Source organism: Chrysemys picta, chromosome 14 (genome assembly GCF_011386835.1).
Source record: "Chrysemys picta bellii isolate R12L10 chromosome 14, ASM1138683v2, whole genome shotgun sequence".
NCBI lineage: Eukaryota > Metazoa > Chordata > Testudines > Emydidae > Chrysemys > Chrysemys picta.
This window is the reverse complement of record NC_088804.1, coordinates 35,762,659-35,784,971: the sequence shown is the minus strand read 5'-3', so window position 1 is coordinate 35,784,971 and position 22,313 is coordinate 35,762,659. Positions and strand designations below refer to the sequence as shown.

Sequence of the window (22,313 nt, the reverse complement as noted above, 5' to 3'; positions counted from 1 at the left end):
TATTTGAATAATTACTGTGTTCATTCTGTTCTGCTAATACCATTGTACGATTATGTTTGTAAATGAGAAACAATAAAAATAAGATGGAAAACAAAATACTGTACAGCTAGGACTTCAGGGGGTCGGGGTTTATTAATTTCATTTGTCAAGGTTCTATTTGAGCAATTTTTCAGATTTGTGTGTGTTGGTTCATGGCTTTTCTTTTTATATACAGTAAAATGTAATGTATTGCAATAGTATATACTGTAATGAGTCATCTCATTGTAATGTTCCCTAGTGCGCTTTAAAATACAGCTGTTTCAAACACACCAGCTGGGTCTACAAAGACCAATCAATGTGCAACACATTAGTGCGCTTTAGAAATCACACCCACGTAGTCTGCATTACTGCTCTGTATAGACAAGTCCTTAGATACAAGTAACCATTTCCGGTGTTTTTTGGATAAACACCAATTTCATTTCTTTTTTACCAGGGTATTTTATAGGGTGTTTATCAGTTAAAATAAAAAATCAGAAGCCCCATGTACATGTTTTATCATTCTATTACATTAAAATCAGACTAGTATTTAAACTGATTTCTTAAAGGTTGGTGGGGGGGGGTGTTCATTTTCCTTTTTATTTTTCAGGCTGTACATTATTTTATCATAAGTTGTATTATTTTCCTGGTTTCTGAGCAGAAGTCTTTAGAATTCTGTATTCTCATTTCTCATTGGAGGAGACCTAGAAAACACTTTCCTAGTGTATTTACATGAACATTTTTTGCCATTTTATGTCCAGCTACATGCAACTTTTCTAAATATCTCCGGCCAAGCTAATTCTGAGTTGGCTGCTTCTCCCAGGCATTACTCCCACTGTCAAACATGCTAAAGAAGTTGTTGTGAAGGATTTCAGTAAAGCCACTCCAGTCAGCAAGGAGAGTCAAGTGCACAATCAGATTCAAAGTCCACCTAGAGTTGATTTATCTGAGATTTTCCAGGTAAAGACACCACCTCCTCCTAGTCACCACACATAGTTTTAAGAGAATCGGCTTGACAGGGCCCCCTCCCAACGATTCTGGTTGGGATATAGCAGCAGTAGCTATTTGCGTGGTCCTCCCATGTCAAATATGTATTTGAAGACCACATGAAAATGTTAATGGGAACATGAAGATTGCATTGGTTAACCATCCAAAAGTCAACAAATGCCATATTTTAGGTTGCACATATAACAGGTAATCTGAAAAAAAAATGTAGCTCAATTTTTCAAAAGTGGCTAGTGATTTTTGGCTGAATTTTTGGGTGCCAAATTTAAGATTCCTTTAAAAGGGCCAGATTTTCAGATACTGCTTAACACACACCTCTGAACAGCAAGACTCTCTAGCTGAACACCAAAAGAATAAGGCCTCCAACAGTCACTAGTCCCTTTTGAAAATCTTGGCCAGTGTGTCTTCCTTTCTTCTTTACAGTGCATAAAGGAGGGTGAAAAACATACTGATGGTTAGAAATATTAGGCATAGCAATTCCTAACCTCTCCTCGTCTTTGTCAGAGGACTCACTGGAAGTCTTAGATATAAGAACAGTGTTTTTTCAATGCTTGTTTAAAGGATCAGTGGAATGTTGAATCTTTAAGAAAGACATTATTTCGCAAGTGTGTCTCGTCCATTTGAGGTAAATAGGGGTTAACAAAAACAAATGAAGAACGAAGTGTTTAAAACTGAGTAGAATTCATTACTCTGTTTTTGTGAATCAGATTTCTCTTGCATTAATATCATACAGCTTTTTTCAGTAGTCCGTAGAATCTTCTAGAAACCCCAAAGTAAGGAAAACCTAAATTTCAAGTGTTAAAAAAGAAGCAAAAAATAAAACCTTCTTTATACATCATAAAGAAGGGAAAAAGGGCATGATCCTTTTTTTAAAGACCATGAATGTCCCCTTTAATTCTCCTTCCTTATGTATGTATGACACAGCTTTATCTTTGCTGCACCATTTTTATCTGCTATACTGTATGATGACCTGAAAAATATTTATACTTTTTTCATGGAAATTTCTTTTCTTATTTTCCATGTGCACTGTACTTTTTGAAATAATACAGAAAAAAACCTTGCCACAAACCTAAGAAGCTTTCAAGCCATTCATCTTTGAGCGTATCAAGAAAGTCACCGGGAAAACAAAAAACAAAAAAACGACCGCCTTCCTGACATAGTGATTCATCTACATTGAAACTAACTCATTGTTTTTCCAGACTGACTAATCAAGTTAAGAGCTCTCCTACAGAACTTTTCAACTACAGTTTGCACAACAGGATTTCAGTGAGCATGCTGAGCACATGAGTTTTATAACAGGTCAGATAGAAAGAGCTACAGTCCATTAAAATAAACATTTGCATTGCTCTGGATAATCTACTACACTGCACTATTTTTATGTGATTTGCATTGCTCTTCTAGGGAAATAAAGTTTGTCCATAATTTAACACATGCCCCTCTAGATTAGATAGGGACAACATTTGAGGTTTGATATTTAAATACGTTAGGCTGGAAAGATTGCTATGACATTCCAGCTGAAAATATTCAGGATTTATTTTGAATGAATTGAGGGGGGGAAAAGGTAACCCAGCAAAGGAAGAAACAGCTGCAAAAAAGATGAGAAACAGAGTCACAAGGTGAAATTGAAGGGGTTTGGGGGGGTTGTTGTTTTTTTGTTTGTTTGTTTTTGTTTTTTTGTTTGTTTTTTTAAGAAAAAAAATGTTTACCATAAATCCTTTATGACTTGGTAACATAAATCTGAAAAGTACCCCACCTGTGAACCAGGAGTCCATAGAGTGGCATTTACCTGGCAGAAACCAAAACCTGGTGCATTTGAAGCAGTGCTATTTAGCAAATATGGATATTCATATGATTGGGAAACCCCTTCCAAATGCCAAGAAACAGGGAAAGCTTCGAAACAACAGGTATTGATCACCACATGCTGGGAAACATAGTGTAACAGCTTGATGGTAATGACCAGAACTGTCAGCACAGAATGGGTACATCATGCTTTTGGAAAATGAGATTTTCACTCTGGATGAGGCACAGAAGGCAATTGCTCAGGCCTGCAACCAGAAGTGGCAATGTGCAAATCTGGTTGCCTCTTCAGGTTTTGATTCCAACTGTTAATCTATATTAACGTAACCAAATACTGGTTATAGTATTATATTAAAGTAACCAAATATAACCAAGTGCACAGTCAAAGTGGTAGAAAGAGCATGTGAAATGACAAATCCAGTATGACCCAACCACGTATGACAAAGAATTGCTGTAAAGCTGTTATTCAGATTTTTTTTAAAAGTCATGTGTTTGAATTTCCATAGGGAAATTATGGACCAAGTGGTGATTCTGAATTCCTTCTGAGTCTTTTCTGTCAAAATGATTACTTACACTTTTTTTAACTGTTGTTCTTCAAGATGTGAAGAGGAGGCCACACATGTGCCCTGGCTTCCCTCGTGCTCTGAGCAGAGCATATAAAGGGAGGAGTCTGGCTGCTCACCCTTCAGTCCTTCATAGAATCATAGAAGAGTAGGGTTGGAAGAGACCTCAGGAGGTCATCTAGTCCAAGCCCCTGCTCAAAGCAGGAACAATCCCAACATTCGTACTGGAACGTAATTGGGGAAGGTGAACATATGTAACAAATCTCAAGGATTAGTTAGTTACCAGAAGGTGAGTAACTGTTTTTTCTTCTTCAAGTGATTGCATATGTCCATTATATTGTAAGTGACTCCCAAGCTGTTATCAGTGGAGGTGAGGCTAGGAGTCTCATCAGAAGAGGGGACTGCTTTTCACACATTCACATCTTCCCTTGGTGTTTCAGTAATTGCATAGTACCTAGCGCACATACCAATGTCAACAATAGGGATGTTTCCTACAAAAGCAGTAGAGGTTGAATGCACCCAAGCTGAGTGAGCTGCCAACTGTTCAGGTGGTGTAATACCCTTAGCAGTACAGCACATAGCAATGTAGATGTCAATCCATTGAGAGAGCAGTTGTGCAGTAACAGGATGACCTCCCCTTCATTCTGCATAGGACACAAAGAGCTGTCAAGAAAACCAAGAAGGTTTTGTTCTATACTGTGGAGCACGTTGCTTTTGCGCGAGGGGGCGGAAGGACCTGTAAGAATATTGCCTGATTGAGGTGAAAATCAGATACTACTCTGGAAAGAAAAATAGGGTGTGGACTAAACTGCACCTTGTCCCTGTAGGATATTGTATTTGAAGGATCAGTTACTAGGGCATGCAACTCCCCCACTCTCCTCACAGGAGGGATGGCTACTAAAAAGGTTACATACAGCAAGAGGCTAAGGGCTTGAATGGAAGTCCCATACGAACTGACAGATCTAAATTCAGGTCCCAAAGAGGAGTTGGATCCCTGATAGATAGGAATAGACTACCTAAGACCTTTTATGAACATGTTTGTCAAAGGACTAGAGAAAACAGTCCTTTCAGTAACCAGGGGCATTTCCTGTTCTACTGAATTGTGAACAAATTCACTGGAGAAATTCCCCCTACTCAAAGCTATGATCTTAGAACAGCTGTATGGGAGACAGTCATGATCCACACTGAATATCTGCTTCAGCAGTCTGCCAGGCCATTCTGAACTCCCAGCAGGTGTGATGCTTTGAGAGTTTACTTATTCAGTATGCAGAAATTCCACTGCCTGGCTGCCTCGGGACACAGCCCATCTGAGCAGGCATCCCCACTGCTCGTTCACATAAAACACTGCTGTGGGGTGAGCACTTTCATGCTCCTGCCCTGGATGTGTGGCAGGAACTGCTGACACACTCTGGATAGTGCACATCACTCATGAACAGTTACGTGTAGTTTGCCCTCATGAGTAGACCACAGGCCCTGAGCTTGCAGATGGCCCAAATAACACTCCCACTCAATAGCAGAAGCAGTTGTCCCAAAGATCATAGAAGGGAGAGTTAGTGACCCTGCAAGTATTGTCTTGGTTCATCCACCAATCCATGCACAACAAGACCTTGGCTGGGATGCACACTAACTTGTCCAGATGATGCACCTGATCTGAGATAGAGATGGGGTGGGAGAGGTGGGTCTCATAAGTATGTGCCACCATGTGCCCCCAGAACCGGAGCCAGTTCCTTGCAGAGGTTTGGGGGTAGCTTTTGAATGTACAAAAGTCTCATAGGAAACCATAGGCCAAGGAGCTCCCTTGCACTAACTGAGCAAGCTCCAATGCTGGGGAAAAAGCCACTTCCCAGAGGCAGGGGCACCAGAATAGGGGGGGCAAAGGGGCCATGGACCCTCCCACTTTTTACCACCCATAAGGGTGAGCAACGGAGGGGAGGGGGCGGAGAGGAGTAAGCAGGAGGTGGAGCCTTGGGGAGAAGGGGTGGAGAGGAGTGAGGCAGAACTCCCACCACTCCTGATCTAAGGCACTCTTCTCTCTGCTTCTTCATTTTTGTTTTGAAGGCACAGCTGATCAGATACCTGTCTCTGACGTGACCCTCAAACAGAGAGAGTGAGGAGTACTAATGGGCATCGGCTTGCAACACCCCAAGCACAGCTTGAAGCCAGGGGACCTTGCTATAGGCTCCTATGGTACCAGGGGAAGCTCAGACATGCCGCCTATCCGAACAATAATAAAATACAATTACAACAAAGAAAAGGTTCTCAGAGAGACCAAACCAAGTACCACTAACTAACAACTAGATATCTAATTAACTTATATTAATTAGATGTTCACAGAGACATGAGGACTATAAAGCACAGTACATGCTCTGACCTCTGACAGCAAGAAGGAAATGTAGGATGGCTCCACCAGTTATAGTATCAGCTCAGAGTGCAAGGGAAGCCAGGTTGCATGTGTGACTGTCCATATGTGTACAGCTAGGGAAAACTCTCTGGAAGTGGTGCACAAGGTGGTGCACATAATATATATAAAATATTCTGAAGAATTCTATCTGCCAAACACACAGATATATGCTCATGTTAACAACATTTTTGATAGCTCATTGGACAGAACTCCAAGATTAGAAAGTAGAGCTAGATAATATATTGTTCCATGGGCAGCTTGAGAAAATAAGAAGAGAAGCATAGAACTGAAATTAATCTATGTAGCGTGAAGAAAGTTTAATTGGACAGAAGGTTGCAAAACAAGGGAGGATTTGATACTTCCACAGCAATGTTCTCAAAGGAGACCTCTTTTTGTCCAAGCAGAACTTTGCGTTCACAAATACACAGTTTTCCCAAATTGTCTCTAGGAGACACAAAAGATAGACTTTACGTATACAAAACACAAATATTTATGTGCTGGTCTGACTCACAGCTCAGAAACAGGAAAGAAAAAGCAAGCATTAGGAATCTGGATCCCCTCTCATTTAGAGGTAATAAATATGGTTGGTTTCCGTGTGTGGGTGGTTATGAGAGTGAGTGTGTCCAGAAATTGCATGTGCAAGTGTTTATGTTCTGAAAATTTTATAAATATAGTAACATGCAATATTAATCAAAACATCAAACCTGTTGTACTCTCAAAAAGCAGCAAACCTGAGCCACAGAAAAAAAGATACTTTGTGAAGACAAGGTTCAGGCCATAATGCTAAGACTACTCACTTGATAAGTGGGAATTGCTTCTCTATCAAGGGACCGTGTCACCGAGATTTCCCCAGTGTTCTCATTGATTTTGAACGCTCCTTTTGGCTCTTGATCCACTCCCTTTCCAGAAAGTCGAAACTTTGATCCCTCTGTTCCGTCGCTGTCGATAACCTGTTAGGTGAAAGTAACAAGTTAGGACCCAGCTCGACTGAACTGATCAAAAAACTCTTATAAAACATAGTAATTCAACAGAAACTATTTTAATGAGTTAAAATACCCTAATGAGAAACTATATAATGAATTTCTTGACATTAAAAATGAAGCTTTTAAAAAAATAAATAATCCCCCCCCCCCCACACACACACACTTTAAATCATCCAGAACACAGAGTTAAATTTTAGTATCTAATCCTGAAAAAAATGATGTCAATAGGATTAGATCAAAAGTCGGTTAGTTACTAGTCTATTCCTCCTGCCCCCTGCAAGAGGAACTCCAATTATCCAAGCTACTGTTATCCTACCTATCCTATCCACTACAGTACTTGCCCACCAGGTAGGGGTGGTTGTGATTTGATTTGAGTTTTCATTTAAAATGAAAAAAAACAACAACAGACATTCCATTTAAATGGGACAAAATTTGGAGACTTGATTCCACTCTAAATAGTTTAAAAAATATCTCTGTAACAACTGCCTACCACACAATGATTCCTAATTCATTTCTAAACAATTTAAAGTGAGACTGACATGCACATCCCTGTTTCATGCACATCCCTCCCCCAGTTTTAAAGCAAGGAAAACCCTCCTAATTAAATATTTGAGTGCCCTGCCCGGGACATCGCTTAGCCATACAGATGGAACTCCTGTTCTTTTCATGTGTCTATTCTTGATAACACTCCCTCTTTTCTCCATTTCAGAGAAAGCCTAAACATCCTTTTTCAGGTGTGTTCCACATTAGTGGAAGCAGCATGTATAAACTCCTAGAGCTACGTGAAGTTTCTTACAACCTAGATGCTTTGTAAACTTGTATTTACACACCAGAACCTAAAAGGATTATAAACTAATCTTGCCCTCTTATGCTGACAATCTTGCCAAATCATTCTTTCCTATTGCTGTTTTCATGTTATTTTTGTTTCTACCATTTCGTTAATGTTTCCACAGAAACATTAAGTCAAATATTTATGTGCTGGTCTGAATCACAGCTTAGGAAAAAGCAAAGGAAAAGTACTGGTATTAGGAATTCTGGATCCACTCCCATTTAGAGTTAATAAATGCACAATGTCCCTGAGGAAATCCATGTTTCTTGGCCTGTTACTGTGGGTTCAGCAATGCCAGTTTGCAGATTATTGGGCAGTATGATTTTTGGCTAACCCATACAATCATTATTCCATTTTTTTTTAATTATTTTAATTGAGAGAAAATTTGCCACAAGACAATACTCTGCAAGAAAAAGCATGTCAGAAATAAAGTTTCTCTGGGGGTGGAGAGGGCATAATTTCTGTGTTATAAATGTGTTCCACCTTCTTTGTCTTCTTCTCAAAACATAAATGGATTCCCCATCCTCATCCAATTCTGAATATGCCACAGCAAAACACAGAGTCAGGATAGGTCCATGCAGATCTCCCCTTCCAACCAACAATCAGTCAAAGCTCGCTTGGTGTCACGGTCCTTGCTCCCTAGCAGGGCCTTGGATCCCACTTTTGTCATTTTCTTAGGAGAGGGGAGAGCTGCTGGCCTTCTGGTCTCTACACCCTCTCTTCTGGGGCTTGATTCTGCCATCAGTTCAACACATGCAACTTACACTCAAACCTACAAAACCAGAAAGTCTTTTAACTGCCCTCCCACCCCTTTCCAAATGGTAGTCCCTCCTAGAGTGCACCACTGCAACAATCAATCCCTACTAACAAGACTACGGATCAAACTGCCCACATGCTATCTGTGCTATCTGTGCACAGCTAACCTGGAGGTGAGCGGTAACAGAACAGCAGAACATCTCTCAGAGGCTCATCCTTGATGTAGCGATGGAAAGCATGGATGACACGGAAGCCTGAAGTATCAGTTTCACCTGACTGCTATTATTTGGGACTGGCAGCGACAGGACTTTAAAAAAGTCATTTTTAAGAAGTTTTGGTTTTTTACTGTTTAATTAGCCACAAGAGGGAGCTACTACATGCTCCCAGGAATATAACAGGAACATTAACATCTTCTAATTAAGATGCTCATATAAAGCTTCCATAAATCAAAGAAAGTGCATTTCCCAGTTCACACTAAACTCAATACAGATGAAAAGTTTAATAAAAATCAGACTTAATTTGCCATATGTTTCAGAGCTTCAACAAGAATAAGGAGGAAAGAACAGGATGACTTTCTAACGTCGCGTCTCATAAACTAGTTACTAAGACTAGTGTCTTAAATAGTACCATTCATGCCAAGATCTCAACGTATATCACAAAGGTGGGTGTTATGATTCCCACTTTACAGATGGAGAAACCGAGGCACAGAAAAAGTCAAGGCTAAAATTTTCAATACTGGGTGCTCCCAAATAAGTGGCCTGATTTTCAGGGGAGCTGAGTGCCTGCAGCTAAGAATGGGCCAATCATATCAGGAGCTTGCATATGGATTTAGGAGGTCTGTAGGTACCGCAGGTTGAAAACAGCGGCTTAACATCAGGTCTCTTGATCATTAGTCTCCTATTTTATCTATTAGCTTACACTGCACTGTGTATTTAAGAGTACAAACATTATTTGAGTATAATGGAAACAGCATGTATTACACTCCAGAAATTAAAAACTTTCTTAGCAATAACTTATAAGAAGCCAAATAGAGCCAGGTTTTACAAGGTGCTGAGTTCCTCTTGTGAGGTGCAAGTCACCCTCAGCTGCCATTCATTTCAATGGGATTTGAGAGTTCCCAAAACCATGCAGAGGATCCAGATCTCAGTTAGTGATCATAGAATCATAGGACTGGAAGGGACCTCAAGACATCTGGTCCAGTCCCCTGCACTCATGGCAGGACTAAGTATTATCTAGACCATCCCTGACAGGTGTTTGTCTAATGTACTCTTAAAAATCTCCAAAGATGGAGATTCCACAGCCTCCCTAGGCAATTTATTCCATTACTCAACCACCCTGACAGTTAGGAAGTTTTTCCTATTGTCCAATCTAACCCTCCATTGCTGCAATTTAAGCCCATTGCTTCTTGTCCTATCCTCAGCGGTTAAGAACAACATTTTCCCCCCTTCTCCTTGTAAAAACCTTTTATGTACCTGAAAACTGTTATGTCCCTTCTCAGTCTTCTCTTTTCCAGACTAAACAAACCCAATTTTTTCAATCTTCCCTCATAGGTCATGTTTTCTAGACCTTTAGTCATTTTTGTTGCTCTTCTCTTTCTCCAACTTGTTCACATCTTTTCTGAAATGCGGTGCCCAGAACTGGACACAATACTCCAGTTGAGGCTAAATCAGCGCAGAGCAGAGCAGAGCAGAGCAGAGCAGAGCAGAAGAATTATTTCTTCTGTCTTTCTTACAACACTCCTGCTTATTCATCCCAGAATGATGTTTGGCTTTTTTGCAACAGTGTTACACTGTTGACTCATATTTAGCTCGTCATCCACTATGGCCACCAGATCCCTTTCCGCAGAACTCCTCCTAGGCCAGTGATGGGCAACCTGCGGCCCGAGGGCTGCAGGGACATGTTGGCTGTCGCTTCCCGCAGCTCCCATTGGCCGGCAACGGCGAACTGTGACCACTGGAAGCTGTGGGTGGCCATGCCTGTGGACAGTTTGTAAACAAACTGTCTGGTGGCCCACCAGTGGAGTACCCTGACGGGCCACGTGCCACAGGTTGCCCACCACTGTCCTTTGCAGTCATTTCCCATTTTGTATGTGTACAACTGATTGTTCCTTCCTAAGTGGAGTACTTCGCATTTGTGCTTATTGAATTTCATCACATTTACTTCAGACCATTTCTCCAGATCATTTTGAATTATAATCCTATCTTCCAAAGCACGTGCAACACCTCCCAGCTTAGTATCATCCACAAACTTTATAATTGTACTCTCTATGCCGTTATCTAAATCATTGATGAAGATATTAACAGAACAAGACCCAGAACTGATACCTGCGGGACCCCACTCATTATGTCCTTCCAGCATGACTGTGAACCACTGATAACTACTCTCTGTGAACAGTTATGCACCCACCTTTTAGTAGTTCCATCTAGGTTGCATATCCCCAATTTGTTTATGAGAATGTCATGCGAGACAGTATCAAAAGATTTACTGAAATCAAGATATACCACATCTACCACTTTCCCCCTATCCACAAGGCTTGTTACCTTGTCAAAGAAAGCTATCAGATTGGTTTGACACAATTTGTTCTTGACAAATCCATGTGGACTGTGACTTATTGCCTTATTATATTCTAGATGTTTGCAAATTGATTGCTTTATTATTTGCTCCATTATCTTTCCGGGTACAGAAGTTAAGATGAGTGGTCTGTAATTCCCCGGGTTGTCCTTATGTCCCTTTTTATAGATTTCAGAAGATTGGAAAGGGCAAATATAGTGCCAATCTCTCCTGTCTTCCATGACTTTTCAAAGATAATTGCTAATGGCTCAGATATCTCCTCAGTCGGCTCCTTGAGTATTCTAGGATTCATTTAATCAGGTCCTGGTGACTTGAAGACATCTAACTTGTCTAAGTAATTTTTAATTTGTTCTTTCCCTTTTTTAGCCTCTGATCCTACCTCATTTTCACTGGCATTCACTGTGTTAGACAGCCAATCGCTACCAACCTTCTTGTTGAAAAACGAAACAAAGAAGTCATTAAGCACCTCTGTCATTTCCACATTTTCTGTTATTGTCCCCTCCGCCCAAATTGAGTACGTACATACCAATAATGTTATAGTAACTTGTTCAGCTGGCCCTGAAATCCCAATGCCTTCTGCACACAGAAGACTCAAAATATGGCTATTAATTACACAGTGTACTCTGGTTTTATATTGTTTTAATGTTTAGAGGGAATTTCAATCCTTAAAACAAGGTATTGACAAAGCTGTATAAAGAGTATGACTAGCCTGAAGGGGAAGGATGGTCCAGTGGTTAGGGGACTATAGAGAAACCTGTGCTTTATTCCTAATTTCGCAACAAACTTTCTATGTGACCTTGGAAAAGCCACTTCTCTTCTCTTGCCTCAGTTCCCCATATGCAAAATGGGGATAAAAGCACTTCCCTACCTCACACAGGTGTTGTGAGAGTAAATACATTAAGGACTACCAGGTGCTATGATACTATCTTAAGGAGGTCATATAAGAAGTGCCTTACATAGACCAAAAGGAAAGACACTTAAGACAAAGTGCTTAGAATCATGATGACTCACACCATGAGTAGAAAATGGAATGTTCTTGAGTTGGTAAAAGCTGCCTCTTGGCTGAAACATATTTAACAAACATGATTTTTCAGCAGACTGTGTGTCCCATCCAGCTAAGCTCATTTCAACCCTGTGATCCCTCAGTTGTTACGGGCTTATCACAGTAATAAATCAGAGTATTCTCAAAAAAAGGGAGATAAAAGCAACAGCACCACCACATACCCCAAGAGAGAAATATTTTTACAGTTCTGCAACTTCAGCAATTCTGCCATCAACAACATTTATTCCATGTTAGGAAGCATGAAAGTGTCATTACTTAATAGTAGTTCACATGAAATATTTCCTGAATTTCTAAATCCTTACCACTGGCTATCTGTATTTCAGAGATGCATCATTTCAGCCCTGCAAAGGAGCTCTAGATCAGCTCCCAATGCGGTGCCCATGTAGGGGATGAGACTTTGAAAGCCATCTAAATTAACTAGACTGCTTTGAATATCTTGACTATAATGCTTGCACCAGTAACTCAACTAGGCTAAATTCTAATTTTTTGCTTGCAGTTTAATTAATTAGTTTAATTGCCTGCAGTTTAATGTAATTTTTGCCTGCAGATAACCCACAAAACAATGTGCTTGCTATTAAAGGGTGAGAAATTGTCCCAGAACATGAATACTTGATCCCAGACACCAAATCAACTCTTGTGAAAACCCAGGAATGAAAGAAAAGGAAAAGATCAAATTAATGTTTTTTCAGTAGCATGGCGGGAACTGGGGAACACTGTACTTTCTCCCTTTCTTGAATATCTGCATTGACTATAAATATTTTACCTGGCTTTATTGAAAGGCTTAGTAAACACTTCCCTGTATTTCAGAGAAAGGATAGTTTAGACAGTTAGTGAACAAACAGGCACATTTGAACTTTGCAAAGAAAACTGTAACTCAGTTATTTTAATTTTAAAACTACATTTCCCTTTGCAAGCTTAATTAGATTCTCAGCCTCTACTCAATGTCACATCCCTAAGGGTCAATTTTAATTGGGAGAAACATGTGACTGGAGCGTGTTTTAATTTCACACTTTCAAGTGTATAATAAAAAGGCAATGTCTATTGGGCAAAAGCTACTTTTCCAAGATTAGCCATTCCTTTTTGGACTTCTTTGGGCTACATTTTGTATTGGTTATTTTGGCACCTAATAACAAAAGTGACTATTGGGTAGTCTTTTCTTTGCAGCTTATAAATTAAAGATAACATGACACAAACTATTATATTGCATAATGCAGCTGAAAACATCTTTGGAAATTGAAGTCCACTTTACAGATATACAAAAGTGCTAAGATATGCCTATACATAAATAAATTGAACTTGGAAACTATTTTTTCTAGTGGTCATCACGAAATAGGAATGTATCTCTTTCTCCAATATTGCAATTATCTGTTCATAAATTTTGTATAAATAAAAGAAAATGAATTATGAAAATGAAAAGACAAACTTGTTCCCAATATTGTATTTACCCTCCTCTAAGTATAAACCTGTTTGGCATGGAAGACATCTTTGGAAACTAAGATGTAGTGCACATGCTCAGTGCCTCTTGAGCAAGCTGCATATGTGCTTGCAAATGTGATTGGGAGAGAACTTATAGCAACCTTATATAAACATCTCCAGCACCAGCCAGATCCAAATGGAGAATCTAATTCATAAAGGTAAATTATCATGTGTCTGATTTTAAGCCATGTGAAGTGCATCATGTGCCATATATCGACATCAAAGTGGCATTTGATTCAGTTGACGGATCAGCACTTTGGCTCACACTGAAAGGAGATGGAGTTCCAGACCCTCTGCTAACTCTGGTACACCTATCTTCACACTTGTATCAAATGAGAGTTGTGTTGGTTCATGGTTTTCAATGTGTTTTTACACAATCTCTGGTATGCAGCATGGTTGCATTCTCACCCTGGAACTATTCTGTCTAGCTAGCAGCTGGATATTAGGACTTGCCCTTCACACATCAGAATCCAGGTTGGTCAAGAAACATTCACCAACTAACACCATGCAGATGATGGTGCCCTGCTTGTGGAGAAGTCAGAGAATTTTAACCCTGCTCAGCAAGATCTCCAAAACACCACCCACACTATGGGGTTAAATGTCTCATGACAGTAGACCAAGGTCCAGAACCTCAGAGCTGGGCCACCAAAACCCCCAGTTCAGGTGAGGGTGAGAACTTGGAAAGCATTGATGAGTCCCTCTACCTAGGCTGCAAGCAGAGTTCAAACAGTTGCACCAAAACAGACAGACATTCTTTCACGAATAGGTCTCGCTGCCTCCTGCATTAATCCCATGCTTTTGCATCCGTAAGCATGATGTCTTTGTCTCTGTGCATATTTAGGACCCATCAAACTTGTGTATTACTATACAGAAACCTGGCGCCTATTACAGGCAGACATGGAGCAGTAGAGACATTCCATATGTCATGTCAGCATCACATCCTGAGACTAAAGTGGTTTGATTTTGTGCAAAATGTCATAATTTCACAGTGATTTGGCCTTCCTTCCATTAATCATTATATTCAAAAGCAGCATTGTATGATTTTTTGGCAATGTTACCCAGATGCATAATAACACCCCAGCACACCATGCTTTCAAACTTTCCATCAATGCACAAAGGGGTGCATGCCCTGACTATCTACCATCACCGACAGAGAGATTTGTGGCTTTGGAGGATTTAGCCAGATCTGGGAACTTTACTACACAACGCCTGGTGTGACACCTTCAACCATGGTCACGCTGGATGGCACAACAATAGTCAGTAAGCTACGTGTGTTTGATAATTTTAAGCACATGAATTCAAGGGGACTATACATATGCTCAGAATTAGTCACATGCTTAATTATGTTGCTGAATCAAACCCTGTAGCTGGAAAACAGGTCATTACAAACATTATACATTTTACCCTGAACAGGATTCATCCTCCTTTATGAATCAGAAATTTACCAAGGCAATTAAATTCCACAAACCTTTCAGCAAAATGACTTGGTTGGAGTCCCAAATCCCGAAGTAATCATTTTAACAAACTATGTTTCTAAACAACCAGGCCCTTGTTTTCAAGAGTGTCTTTTTGGTATAAATCATCCGAAGATCCTCTTTTGAAATGCAGCCAAAAAGTATCTTCTGAATGTAATGGCCATGAATTGCAACAGGAAAAATACCACAGCAGAGGTTTTAAACCAAGAAGAACTTTGAATCAAGTTTGAGTAAGAGATACAGGGTGTCACGATCTGTCCTTGGCAGAGTGCCCCTGTTAGGAGCTACATGGAGAACACAAGTCTGAGGATCCAAAATGGCCCCCCTCCAACAGCTCCTGCTGGCTGGGTTAGTCTAGCAAGGCTGGTGCTCTATCTTCTGGCTAAGGTCTGGTGACTGTTTTTCCCCCTTTCAGGGTACCAGGGGAAACAAATGAAACAGTCCGCAGTCAACAAAAGAGGTTAAATAAAACCAGTAAGGAAAAGAAAGAAAACCTGTAGGCAGCTCCAGTCAGGATATTGGCCTCTCTTATTGCAGAGAGCCTTGGAAGTGCCACAGAGTTCACCAGGTCTCCAGCATAAGTCTCAGCCTCTTTCTCCTTAGCCGAGGGGATCCAAGTTTTCCTCTCTGCAAGGGCAGAGGCTCTGTTGGCTGTCAGACCTCTCCCTGGGAGCTAGGGAACCCAACAGCCTGTTCCCTTGCCAAGGTTGCCCCCGCTCTGAGTGGAGTTCCCTCCTTTTAACTTTTCTTCCAGTCCTGGCATGATTTGGAGTGCAGAAGGGTGGGACCACTCTAGCCCAAAGCAGCTCCTTAACCCCTTCCATGCTGCAGTGGAGTTTGTCTATCCCACCACGCAAGGGTCCACACACACACACACACACACACAGTCTACTCATTCACACACCTACATGAAGGCTCTGAACCTGCAACTGACTCCTCATAGGTGGACCCCTTTAACTGGAAGTTTTTTAACGGGGCTCTTCATCAGTGCATGGGGTTTGCTTTCATAGAATCAATTGTAGGATTGAGGCTTACAGGTTTCTCCTGCAGTTACTGCAAATATCATGCAAACTGGGGATTTAAAGATACAAATTAGCATTTTGACACTGAATATTTGGATACACATGCAAATATGGTAACTGAATGCACAAGTGAATGTTGACTTTTTGCAGTCTCCTTTTGCCTTTAATTTATGAGAGGCAAGAAGAAGATTCCCTGATTGTAAGCAATGTTCACTTGGCCTGTGGTTTTAAGCAAACTCTGGAACTGAAACTCACAAATGCTGCAGTAGATTATTATTATTTCATTGGTCTAGATTTGCTACACTACAGGATATATATTGACTATTTTGACTGGTCAGAATTTATAGCCACAGAGTTTCATGATCTCAAACTAATACATTTGGAGTTATCATCAGTGCCTGGATTTTTCACTTGTTTCTTTGGCCTTTCAATTACCTCAATTACCATATTCTAATCATTGTCTAAGATACTAAACTAGGAAATATTCTGTTCACTGAAGGAAGATCACACTGCTTAAGAGAATTTGAGGATTGCCTGTTTGAGTGACAAGTGGCTAGAGTAGCTCCAAAATGTATAGTTAATTGTCAGGAAAATTTGATTGTGAGTGGCAAATAATTATTTTTTAAATCTCAAATGAACTCTTTTTAAAAAAAGGGGCTGGGGGCAGGGAGATTTTTCCATATAAGAAATTATATGGGATTTATAGAGGTGATTTATTAAAAACCTATAATTGTAATCTAAAAAGGCAATTATTCAGAAATAGCATTTAATGGTTTCTCATTGGAGCGATTCAGGATATGGACAGAACAGATAATATGCAATCATCATGCATGTACCTAACAAGTGTTTCTCAAACTGGGGTCGCCGCTTGTGTAGGGAAAGCCCCTGGTGGGCCAGGCCCGTCCGCAGGTCTGTCCGATCGCGGCTCCTACTGGCCACATTTTGCTGATCCGGGCCAATGGGAGCTGCTGGAAGTGGCACGGGCCGAGGGACTTACTGGCCACCACTTCCAGCAGCTCCCATTGGCCTGCAGTGGCGAACCGCAGCCAGTGGGAGCTGCGATTGGCCGGATCTGTGGATGGGGCAGGTAAACAAACCGGCCCGGACCGCCAGGGGCTTTCCCTACACAAGCTGTGACCCCAGTTTGAGAAACACTGACCTAAGAGATTGTAAAGTAAATAGTATTAAATATCTAGTTAATTATTGTTTTCCTAATATTATCTTAAGTATTATCTAGTCGAAATATGTTCCACTTTCTTTGTAATAATTCATAACCTAAGACTAAAAAATCCCTTCAATTACATTTATATTTTGACATTCAATAGCCAGAATGAACCATAAGTCTCTAGACTCCACATTCCTGATGTAACTCCAACAAAATCAATCCAGCAGTGAGTGTGGCTAGGGTTGCCAACCCTCCAGGATTGTCCTGGAGTCTCCTGGATGTATTCCAGGAAGTTTCATCACATGATGCAATTATTTCATTGGTCTGGATTTGCTACACTACAGGATATTACATCATGTGATGAAACTTCCAGGAATACATCCAACCAGAATTGGCAACCCTAGGTGTGGCCTGCTTCACACAAATGATAAACAAACTTTCCTGGCAGGTAATAATATACTGAAGACTGTACTCTGAAATATGCAAGTGTATAAACAAGTTATTGTGTATCCCAGAGCTCCTACTAGGGTGCTATGATTGCACTACCCCCCATATCTCGCTGTCATGAATACAAAAGGTAAAAGCTCTCCCCCTGTCCGACTATAAACACAGGAATTATTAAAACACAAAGGTAGAAAAAAATCTCTCCTCACCATTGTCTTTTAATGCTGTTTTCTTGTCAGTTTGATGTTTGTTTTCAGTCATTTTCACTTGATGCTTATGTAACCCACCATGGCAGCATTTTATACCCACTTTGCACACGTGTAAATGGCGTCACCAGGTGTGACGCAGTGGCGACTCGCCCCTAATATATTTAGCATTCTGCTGACTTTCCCCCAGAGGCACCTGCACAGCTTTAAACCTAAGTAGCAGCTTTTTCCCAGCTACAGCAATGTCTGATTCTTAAATGGTCCCTAGAAAACATCACTCTCCATTGGAAAGCAAAACCCAGCCTGGGGCTCAGAAGTGGCTACACTTGCAACCACAGCCCATTCACCACACCAACCAGTCTTTTGGGCAATGCCTCCAGGGGAAGCAAAAAAAAAAAAAAAGAATCCGGATTGGGATTAGGTGGAAACCTCCAATGGAAACAGAGTTTCTGGGATTATGGAATAAGGACTGTGGATAGAGGAATCCAATTTGGGATTGAGTAGGAGTGGCAAAGTGAGCACCACAGGGTACGTGAATGCAAGAGGAGTCAGACCTGGAAATGAATGTTCTGTTTGTATTTAGAGAAAGAAATGAAAGATTGTGCCTGGTTTTATTTTGATTTAACTAGCTGCCCAGCCCAAGTCTCTTTCTTTGAGACTACCGTGGAGTTGAGGGAAGACAGAGAAAAGACATGACCTGTACCAGAAAAATGTAGAAATATTTTTAACTGAACATTTTAAAAAACATTGTGTTGCTAACAAAGTACTGTGTACATTTGGTTTCAGAATATTAACTCTGAGACAATGCACTACTTCTGGATGTTTTTAGAACCAGTTTAGCACCCAATTCCCATATGTAGCATATAACCTACAGATCTAATTATAGATTTTTCTCAGTCACTAGTTCCCTAGGAAACAAATTCATGGCTCATGACTTGCACATGGAAGGTCATAGTAGGAAGATAAATATTTTTAAGGTGTATTGAAACTTATCTAGAGGTCACAGGTCTGCATCTCAGCAAGTGTTGGCACTTCTGTCAAGGACAGAAGGCTGTATATTTGATGGATATCTCAAGTATTTAATACCTTAAACATTTTAATCTGGTAAAGTACTTAATGCTTTAATTATCAACAATACTTCATTGTTTTTAATGCAATAAACAAAGAATTTCATGCTTTCTTTTTGCAAATGCATGTTACTGAGTATGGCTCACTTCTTGACTTAGAAATGAAAAACGATTCTCACACAACAATGAGAATCATCTGGAAAGTATCTGAAATACATCAGAAAAGTGAGGCAGAAAATGGAGTTTAACTTCAAAGTATGAATGATAAATAAAATGTAGTGTTTGTCCTGAAATTGGCTTCTAAAGTTAGCACAAAATGTCAGAACAAACTGATCCAACAACTTAATCAATAAGTTTGTAGCTGCACTACTAGAATGAAAAAAATGTGAGTAAATAGTGGTGCTTCATTTTCAATCAGCATCACAAAAGAAGTTAGAATGTAATTAATGCTGAAACCAACCCATGTGTAAATGAAGAACTAGAGGGGGATAGAGCTGATTTTGGGGGCAGTAGGGAGAAAACAAGGGGGGATTTAAACATAAATTCCTTGTGTCAGATCTGTCATCCCCATCCCCAACTTGGAATGGTTCGAGTTCTGGCCCATGTGTAGTGACAATAGGTAAAAAATCTCACTGTATGTAAGTAGACCAAAGTCCTAGCCACACTCCACATGACAATCATGGTTCAATGCGACTTAAATGATGTATAGATCCTATGATCGTCTCGGCAGAAGGGTGAATTTCAAAGTATGTAAGGATTCTAGGATTCAACTATTTATACTCATAGGGCATATTCTTTCTGTGTGTATGTGAATAGATAGATTAGACAGATAATCTAATTTTCAATATTTTCAGTTTCTCGACACTGCTTTTTTGGCTCTGCCAACTTGATCTTCTATTTTCACATTCTTTTCTCACCAGCTGTTTTTCCTCTCTCCCGTGTCTCTGTTCCTTTATTCACTCTCTCAAATGCCATCCACTTGTGCCAGCCTAGCTTTTGCCCTTTTGTCCCTAATTGATTGACTTCTCTTTAGCTAGAAAATAACAGAAAAAACAAACTCAACCAAAATGAATATTATCAAAAACTGAATCACTCCTGAAAGCAAAACTGTGGGTTTAAATTATTGCCCAGCTCTTATATTGTGCTTTACTTTCCTAACTCCATCTAATCTCTTCTTTATTTTTTCCCTGTCTGGATCCCACTGTTGGATCTTGTCGTCTCTGCTTGACCACTTTGTAACAGAGGAAACAAAAAGAATCAAAGACAATGTGTCTGACCTCTGGCCTACAGGGACCACATCTCCAGACTGGTGAGTAACCTAGTATCCCATCACATTCAATCCCTGTCCTGTCTACTGACCAATTACTGCCTGTGGCAGTGGTGGGTTTTGACCGAGACACACTTGTCTACTAGTAGCTGGGAACAATTTATTTCATGCTGGCTACTGAACCACATCTGGATGGCAATGAAATTCAGAAACAATCACCAGAGCAGGATAAGAACCAGTGACATAGCAGTGAAAGGCGCTGGGACTAACCCTGCTGCCACTGAAGTCAGTGCAGGATCCAACCCTATATCTATACTTCATTTCCAATCCCTGAGTCTTTCCGCTCTCCCTGAAAGATACTACCTGAATATATACATTTGCTATCTTAATGGACCAATATAACATTCTCATTATACATATGTAAACCAAATAATCACTCTCTCTATATGTATTATACCTTCACTCAGCCTCATTTTAAAGATAAATAAGTGTTTGTGCTGCTGCCCTTAAACCTAATTTAATTTACATAAGAGAAATATGCTAAATAAATGTTTCCTGGCCTAAAAAAAGCATTAAACCAGTAAACTCGTTTACTTCGCACATCAGACTGGCTTTAGTGAATATTAACACACATTTTGTGCTGACATTATGTCCAAAATATGCTTCTTGATTTTAATGCTATTATTTACTTACACTAATGGGAAAGATTATAATGTTTATTGTGTTGAATATTAAATAGGAGGAAATATAGGTCTTCCGTTAGAAAATGGGTGTAGACCGACTAACTCTAGTGGAAAATGGGACTTTTGTACACCAGTGCAATTTTACCATCCAATATGACAAATTTATTTTTTATGGCATCTTTTATACAAAGTGAATCATAAAATACTTTGGACACAATCTTGCTCCCAGGGAAGCACATGGCAAAATTCTCATGGATTTCAATGGGGGAAGGAAGGATTGGATGCTTTCTGTAGTTACAATGATACAGGACTTGCAGATGGAGAATCAATAATTCCATACAATCCAGGGGTTCTTAAACTTTGTGATAGTATGACTCACATCTTAATGGAGCGATTAGGCATCTACATTGGAAAATATTGGCCTAAATTATTTGTTCTTCAAAGCGTTTCAGTGAAGTGTGTGAACATCTTTAGAAACAGTTGAAATCAAGAAGGAGAGCCAATAGCATGCAACTTTCCATCAGCGAGTAATCTACAGGCTGCAACAACTCCACGGACCACAGGTTGGGAACTGCTGCTCTTGCCCACACACTGTAGGAAAAATTATTCTGTTTGCAAATACAATAAACTATTGTACTATTTTTTAAACTTCTTTCCCACTTCCCCTCATCTCTGTGAAAATGTACAGAGGAGCATATGTCCCTCCAAAGTTAACGCTACTCCTGTAAGTGAGAGCTCAACAATGCAAGCAAGGATTCCACAATTTAGACCCCACGTGTGTGTTAGATCGATTTTTTTTGCCAACAATTTGCATGCTATGCATTCATCCCCTGATATACTTCCACCACAGCCTCTCCTGAGAGAGAAACAGAAGATTGAAAAGAAAAGAGAAAAAGGTCATTTTTGAATGAGCAATAAATCTTACTCTTGTATGTTTAAGAGATTGCATTATCTGTGAAGGTATTTGCACATTTACCTATTCTTCACTGTTAATTTCCATACCTTCTCAGAGGGTTTGAGGGCTTTTTAATGGTGACATTCCTTGGTATGCCCATGTTTTAACAGTAGCAACATTAACTCAAAGTTAACGACTTTTGTTGTTGATTTGATATTTGACTTTCATCTCCCCTGATGAAGTTCAGCTTTCAATTTTATTCAGTATTTGGGCTGTGAAATTAACCTTTTTTCCAAGTGACAGAACTGCCAATAAGGTACACTGAGATGTACTGTCACTCTGTGTATGTCTGATTTTTGCCCAGACTGCTTTAAAAAACAACAACCCCTTTTATTTAAACTTGTTTTGAATTAATGAGAACTCTTAAAGTTCTACAGCATCCTCACATTAGGGATTGGAATAATTGCTCAGTGCAATAAACAGCTCACTCTCTCCTTTTCTTAATTCCTTTCTCCAACTTTCCCCAGAGATAAGGGTTCAAAATCCACAATAAATCTCAGGATTATTAGCAACTGTAACGTGAAGGTAAAATGTTGTTCTTTGCCATTGTTCGTCTTTGCTTTCACTCTT

The 22,313-nt window shown here is 39.9% G+C and overlaps 1 protein-coding gene across 2 annotated transcripts in view; it reads right to left on the bottom strand.

Annotated features, from left to right (window-relative positions):
• Positions 1-22,313, bottom strand: part of CDH13 (cadherin 13) — a 752,462-nt gene that overhangs the window by 390,605 nt on the left and 339,544 nt on the right. For both annotated transcript variants that reach the window (XM_005292303.5, XM_042852124.2), the window contains exon 5: positions 6,579-6,731. In XM_005292303.5, coding sequence (XP_005292360.1) covers positions 6,579-6,731 — 153 coding nt within the window. The remainder of the gene's footprint in view (positions 1-6,578; positions 6,732-22,313) is intronic.